The sequence below is a fragment of the Aplysia californica genome, unplaced genomic scaffold (genome assembly GCF_000002075.1).
Source record: "Aplysia californica isolate F4 #8 unplaced genomic scaffold, AplCal3.0 scaffold00273, whole genome shotgun sequence".
Taxonomy (NCBI): Eukaryota; Metazoa; Mollusca; class Gastropoda; order Aplysiida; family Aplysiidae; genus Aplysia; species Aplysia californica.
Window position 1 is genome coordinate 456465 of NW_004797543.1, and position 7500 is coordinate 463964.

Consider the following 7500-nt stretch of genomic DNA (forward strand, 5'->3'; position numbering starts at 1 on the left):
GGGGGTAAGTGTTTTACGGAGCACGCAACTGCATAAGGTCATACAAATCGCCGGACACACCAAACATTTTCACTTGGTAGGAAATTTTTTATTTTGCCCTGGTGGCGACCAAAGCCTACTCTTATTGATGTTAGACCACCAAGGGATCTTTAAAGTACGCAACTTGCACTCGAGACCTCCGAGATTTTTCGCCCTTGTCTGAGAAGGCTAGGTGCTAGATCTTTCCTACCAGAAGATCAGGGGTGTGGCTCGATGACAGCAGTAAGAAGGAGCCAAGTAGTAGCAGTAGAAAGGCTTCAGAAAGAGCCAGGAGCCCACAGGACGGGTCAAAGGAGGTGAGGGGGTGGGGGCAGAAAGTGGAGAAGAAAGCAGACGACAGAACATTGCTAGAGAGCAGGAAAGGGAGTGAAAGGATACAATTTTAGAGAAGAAAATTTTTCCGTCACTACCCAGATTCGAACCCGGGACCTTTCAATGAGAGGCGAACACCTTAACCTCTAGGCCACGAGAGCCCGCAGGAGATCTTTGACCTGTTCACTGCAATGGTGACGTGTTATGTGCTGGCTTGTGTTCTGCCTAGCTGGTTCTCTGCCATCTTTGTACTGGCTTCTACAGGAAGTTTTAGAAGATATAACAGCGTGTGCTGCTGTTTATTCTTGAATAAGGTTTTTGTTTCTTTTGGTAGAGAGAAGCACATCGACTCGATAATGGTTATTTAGTGCTTGGGAAAAGGTAGACGGGCCGACACACAGAAACAGGAGAGAAAGTGAAGAACTCAATAATGGTTATTTAATGCTGTGAAAAAGTAAGACAGACGGACAGACAGACAGAAACAAAAGAGGGAAATCAAAGAACACGATAATGGTCATTTAGTGCTGGGAAAATGTACGACAGACTGACAGACTGACAGACAGAAACAACAGAGGGAAAGTAAAGAAGTAGGACCCTTCAGTGACGCCCCCCGACCACCCACTTGTTGAATAAGGGATACGATGTTATGGCGTTGTGTAAATCTCTCGCATGGCTCAACTAGACAAGGTCGAGATCTTGAAATGTCTCTCTCGCCACCTGATTGAGGAGGAAGATAGGGAGGCAGAGGCCAGTACTGCCGTGGAGAGGATGATGCTTTTGGGAATACAAAAAAGGAAGCGTAAAATCTGGCACCGTTGCAGGAAAGAAAAGAAGAACATTCAACCAGATATGTGCTGTCACAATCAGTAGAAAGACCCCTCAGTGGCATTTTGGAGAGAGCAGCAGAACATCAATGGACATGTCCGGAATGCACGGATGTTGATTCCTGAAACAATGAAACAATGAAGTAAATCTCTCTTGAATGAGCGTTTGCTGTTTTGTGTGCAAACGTATACACCAAGGCCCCCGCAATGAAGGGTTGAAGACAACGACAACAACTTAGAACTGGTCACTGTTTGTGAAGGGTTGAAGACAACGACAACTTAGAACTGGTCGCTGTTGGTGAAGAGTTGAAGACAACTACAACAACTTAGAACTGGTCGCTGTTTGTGAACATGCCGGTTGTCTGAACCTGCGACATATAGGCTGCTGGATTCCTGGAAATGAGTTTGTTGTTGAATATTTTGTGGACAGTGCATTCTTTCCAGATAATGTCCATTGTTTTTAATAATAACAACAACACCAATAATAATAATGAGAATGATAATGATAATAATAATAATAATATTAATAATAATGATGATGATAATAACAATAATAACAATAATAATAATAATAATAATAATAGTAATAATGATAATGATAATGATGATAATAATAATAACAGTTGCAAATATTTTTTTCAGATATAATCATGATCACTGATGGGAAGGGGGGGGGGGGGGGGTTGGGGGGAGCGGATACATTTAAAAAAATCAAATTCTGGTACACGTTTGTGGGGCATGAACAAAGCCATTTAAATGGATATGTTTTGTTTAACTGCAGCTCAACTGTATGGGTTGTATTTATGATATGTAAACATGGCCATTTTTGACGGGTATGTTTTGTTTAACTATGGTTCTACTCTATTATAGATTCTATTTATGAGATATGATTTTAAAGGAGACATTTTGTTTAACTGTGGCTGTACTGTAGTATGGGTTGTAAGCCTACTTGTGTGTGCATGTGTGAGCACGTGTGTGCGTGTGTGTGTTTGTGTGTGTGTGTGTGTGTGTGTGTGTGTGTGTGTGTGTGTGTGTGTGTGTGTACACGTGGTGGAACACCAAACCAATGTGCCAGGATCTGGACAATAAAGATGTATCTTATCTTATCTTATCTTATCTTATCTTATTTAGGAGATATGATTTTATAGGAGACATTTTGTTTAACTCCGGCTGTACTGTAGTATGGGTTGTATCACTGACTGCTGCCTCTTTTATCTTCTCCCCAGTGGAAGAGGATGACGACAATATCGTTATCATTGTTGTTGCCGTCGTGTGCTCAATGCTGGTCATTGCGCTCATTTTGGGAGCCGTTTTCTTTGTGCACCGCCGCAGAAAGCAGAGGGGTCACAAGTGAGTTCACCTGTACTGGAATAATTTTCTGAAATAATGGTGTGAGATGACCAGTTAATCTGTATGTTAGTCCTTTTGAAGGCTGATGGTGAGGTGTCTTTTTGAACAGGATGATTTTTTTTTGGCCTCGGCATTTTATTCATGGTTGATAATGACATTTATTTATTGCTTACCCCAGTAGGGCTCATGTTGATGGGGGATTTTTTCCAGATTCTGAGAGACGCTTCTAAACCTTGAGAAATGCAGAGGTTGTCATTGCGCTGCAAAGTCCCTTTGCTTTGCCACCTCTCTATTCGCCATTTGAAAGGGTTATTCAACCTATAAAGTGTCATTGTGTGTGTGTGTGTGTGTGTGTGTGTGTGTGTGTGTGTGTGTGAATGTGTGTGTGTTGTGTATGTGTGTGTATGTGAGGCGGGGGGGGGGGGGTAAAACAAGGGCTTTCAAGTTATTGTTTAAAAAACCAGTCCACGGTTTAAAGAATAATTTTACCCTTTGGCACCAGGACATCTGTCGAGTCGTAACCTTCTTTGTGGACAGCCAATTCTGTGCCTGGGAAAGGTCCGTATTCTGAAGAAAAAAAATCCGACAAGTCTAGCAAAAGCCATTCTTGTCAAAGAAAGTTGAGTCGACGAACTTTGTGTTACCAAAGTCTATAACCCTTATGAAAATAATAAAGTGATACTTCCCTCTTTAGTTAAAAAACGAATCCGATTGCTGACAATGATATGACCGATACATGCTTTCGTCTGCTGGGATAGCTAGGTAGGGAATCAGGTCATCACATGACCTTACATCCCTTTTGGAGAACATTTACATACCGTCTATTTCTCTCTACTGTCTCAACTACTCTTTCGATGATGTAGCTTCAAAGCTGTATCTTAGACTGTAAGAGCTAAGAAAGTCTGATAGAGATAGACTTCTGTACCAGATAAAGAATTTAAGTGACGGTAAAAGTAAACGTTATCAACAGTGTGCATTAGGATGAATATCTGAAAAATTTAGTAAGTTTGGTATTGATTTGTTGTTCATCGTTCACCTTCAACTTCACTTATCCCGTACACAAGATGTCCCTTGGGGTGCTTTTGAAGATTTGGCCACCAGCTTCCTCATCTCCTTCCGGTCTTCAGCTTTTCTGAGAGTGTCTTTGAGTTCCCCGCCTGTCCATCCCTTGATGTTGTCCTCCCAACTCTTCTTCAGTCTGCCTCTGCTCCTTTGCCCCTGGACGCTGCTTTTTGCAGGATCATCTTGGCAGGGCCGGAAGAATGGGTGATGTGTTCTTACCATTGCAGTTTGTGTTTTCTTACCAGAGTGAGGTCAGCATATGGTCCGATTTCATTTTGATCCGTGGTTGAATTCTTCATTTGTGATGTGAATTTTGTATGAGCTGCCAAGGATTTTTCGGAAGCTTCTCATTTCCACAGCTTGCTTTGATCCTTCTTTCTAGGTCTGCATTCAAGGTCCAGAATTCACATGCATAAAAAAATACTGACATGATCAGGGAATGCATCATTCTGATCTTTGTAGCTGTAAGACATCAGTTTGGTCTTCTTTGCGCTGATTTCCAAGCTGCAGGTCGTGGAGGTCTTTTCAAGACGGTCTATTAAGCTGACTAGTTCTTCTCCCTTCTGAATAGCTTTCTATTGATCTGTACAAAACAATGGTGCAATATTATCCAGAAAAGATGTTCCCAGTTTTTTATTGCCATTGTTTGACTTCTCTGTGAGTTCTTTCATTTTCTTCTCAAAAGGGAAACAAGACCTGTGCTGCCTGACACCCTTGAGGAGACAGAAACGATCAAAACACGAAGGTAAGAAAAACATTCACTTCAGAACTATAGAAGAAGAGGAGTTGGTTTTCTGGATATTTTGTCTTTGTTATTTTGGAAACTGCAATTTCCCACAATTTTAAGTCAGTAAATAATCGTAAAGGGGTTAGACACAGGGAAACAAAACCATGATGTAAAATGTAAATGTTATACCCCTTTAGTAATAAATAGACTATTTTAGAGTTTGATGTTTCTCAAGTGTTCTGGATTTGGATAGTGCTGACTGGCGAAAGGTCAGACAAGGGTAACCTCATTTTATGTATTTGTCTTGTCAGAATAAAGGACATAAATTAAAGTTCATTTTCATTAAATTAGTGTTCATTTTCATTAACTTGTCCACTTCATTAAATTTGATATATTCTCTACGAAAACAATCAACACAGTTTATTACTCCGAGCTCCACATTTGTCTGTAGTTATTCAGAAAATGAATGTCACAAGGAAAAGTTTTGGTGTCAGAAACTGAAGTCAAATTTTGATACATTGTTTTGTTGGGTCTGTATTATTACGTTCATGTCTGGACCAGGGGAAGTCTGTCATCTTTTTTATATTGCTTTCAAGAGAGACACTTTAGACCTTTATGGTTAAGTAGGTCTAGGCAAAAAGGCCTACACTGTGTGTGTGTGTGTGTGTGTGTGTGTGTGTGTGTTTGTGTGTGTGTGTGTGTGTGCGTGTGTGTGTGTATGTGTGTGTGTCTGTGTGTGCGTGTGTGTGTGTGTTTCAATTTCCAAAGCATCAAAACATAAGTCTATATTGGCTATTCGTTTTAACGAGCAAATTAAAAAAGGCTTTTAAAGTATGTTTTTGCGTTGACATGTTTGTCTGCTGTGGGAACAATGCAATTTATTTTATAATGTATTTCAAACACTATTTTTGTACCGATTATTTATCTCACAGCAAATTTTTTTTTTTTTGCGTTGACAATGTTGATATGATATTTATTTGCCAGACCTATCCTGATTCGAACGTTCAGAAGAACTCTATTACAGCTTCACAGAGATTCAGACTTGCTGTTCCGGGCTGAGTTTCAGGTTTGAGGGATTTAAAAAAAAATCATTTTTGACCATTTTACATGAGATGCTTAGAAGTCGGCACATCTACTAATTGTGTGTATGGGATGGAATTTGGGGGGGGGGGGGGGGGAGATAGTCTGTTATTGTTATTCTACCAAACATGGATTTATCATTTTCCTGTATGGGTAGTCTCTCTTGTGTCTGCTCGCCATATCTTTTGTCCAGCTTTCTGTCGTGTACATGGGACAATTGGTTTAATAGGAAAATACAGTTTTAGAAATCACTGTACTTTGGCCGCCTTTTTCTTGCTAATGATACCTCTGACACCAGGGGGACCCCACCTACTTTGGTCACAACTATCTCAACTTTTATTTAAGGTAGATGGGTATTTTTGTCATTAAAAAAGTACAAATGAATAGGCTTTAGTATTATACCAATAATCGACATACATGAATGTCAAAAAATTGACAAGCGCCTTATTCCAACACGAGATGACACCCACCTTTACAGCTCTCTCTGTCATGAACTGTTTCTCTCTTCAGGACCTACAGAAGCTCAGCGCTAGACTTCCCCACGGGGAAAAACCGGTGGATGAACTGCCCTGTAAGTTAGCCTGTGCTCAGTTTGTGGTATTGCTTTGGTTTGTCTTCACGGCAGTGGGAAAAAGGGCACGAGTCAACAACTTCACTTCACTCACAAACTACACACTCCTACACCCAAAAATAGTTAGGCTACAACAGAAAATCCATACACTATCTGAAACAGGAAAAAACATCATGTTCGCATGGATACCCAGCCATGTGGACATCCGAGGAAACGAGCAGGTAGACGACCTGGCGTAGAAAGCTTCATCCCTTCTGCTGGGATCAACGACAAACACTCTCCCACAGACTGACTTTAGAAATAAAGTCAAAAAGTACACCTCCAGTCTGTGGGAGAGCCACTGGGAAAACCAGAAAAATAATAAATTATATGAAATTAAACCCAGACTAGAACAGCGAAATCCTTCGGATCTCTCCAGAAGAGACGAAGTCATTTTTACTCGATTGCGCATCGGACACACGGCCCTGACCCACAAATACCTCCTACAGGGAGAGGAGAAGCCGTTCTGTGTCGGATGCGACACAGATTTTACCATTAGACACATTTTAACAGAATGTCTAGACTTTGGAGAGATCCGAAGGAAATATTATAAATGCAAGAAATTGCAGGATATTTTCTCCGTCGTTGCTCCCAGCAGAATTTTAAATTTTATAAAGGCCATTGGCCTTTATGGCGAGTTGTAAAGTGAATCTGATATTATTTAAAATTTTTAATGTTACTTAAAAGTTGTTTTAGATCACAAATGTGTTTACACCGAATTTGAATATTTTAACTTTTTAGCATTTTAAAGTAAATTAGTTACCAGTCGTGAAGTGAACTTTCGCAGAGGTGAACAACTTGTGTTTCGCGCGCTCATATGACCTTAGCAGTTGCGAGCGCCGTAAAACCTTATACTACTACTACTACAACAACTTCTGGGTTACATACATTCATCATCATCATTGCCTTTCTCACCCTGCATCAGGGTATAGGTCACGGACAAACACTTTCTCACCCTGCACCAGGGTATAGGCCACGGACAAAGACTTTCTCACCCTGCACCAGGATATAGGCCACGAACAAACACTTTCCACCTTTCTCTATCGTTGGCTAGCATCTTGATGTTATTCCATGTCTTCCCACTTTTCTGTACATCAATTTCTGTGATTCTTCTCCAGATTCTACGCGGTCGTCCCCTTGATCTTTTACCCTGAGGATTCCTATCCAACACTTTCTTTGACATACAGCTGCCTCACGTTAGATACATTAGCCACAAAGAAATGATCTCAATCTACGTTCGCTTCCCATGTTGTTCCTGGGTACTTTTTCAGCCCAAACTTTCTCCCGAATTTCTTTCGCAGACAATAAAGTCTGTTTTATTTTACTGCGATTTTGGCATTTGTTTGGTTTAGCAGTAAAGTCTCTCTCTCTCTCTCTCTCTCTCTCTCTCTCTCTCTCTCTCTCTCTCTCTCTCTCTCTCTCTCTCTCTCTCGCGTTCTCTCTCTCTTTCTCTCTCTCTTTCTCTCTCTCTGTCTCTCTCTCTTTCTCTCTGTCTC

The 7500-nt window shown here is 40.8% G+C and overlaps 1 protein-coding gene across 1 annotated transcript in view; it reads left to right on the top strand.

The window, feature by feature from the left end:
- Positions 1–2401: 2401 nt before the first annotated feature.
- Positions 2402–7500, top strand: part of LOC101847734 (receptor-type tyrosine-protein phosphatase O) — a gene marked incomplete at its 5' end in the record, with an annotated part of 13971 nt that continues 8872 nt past the window's right edge. Inside the window, 4 exon segments of the mRNA XM_005101194.2 lie at positions 2402–2525; positions 4273–4332; positions 5299–5380; positions 5905–5965. Of these exon segments, the coding sequence (XP_005101251.1) occupies positions 2455–2525; positions 4273–4332; positions 5299–5380; positions 5905–5965 (274 nt within the window).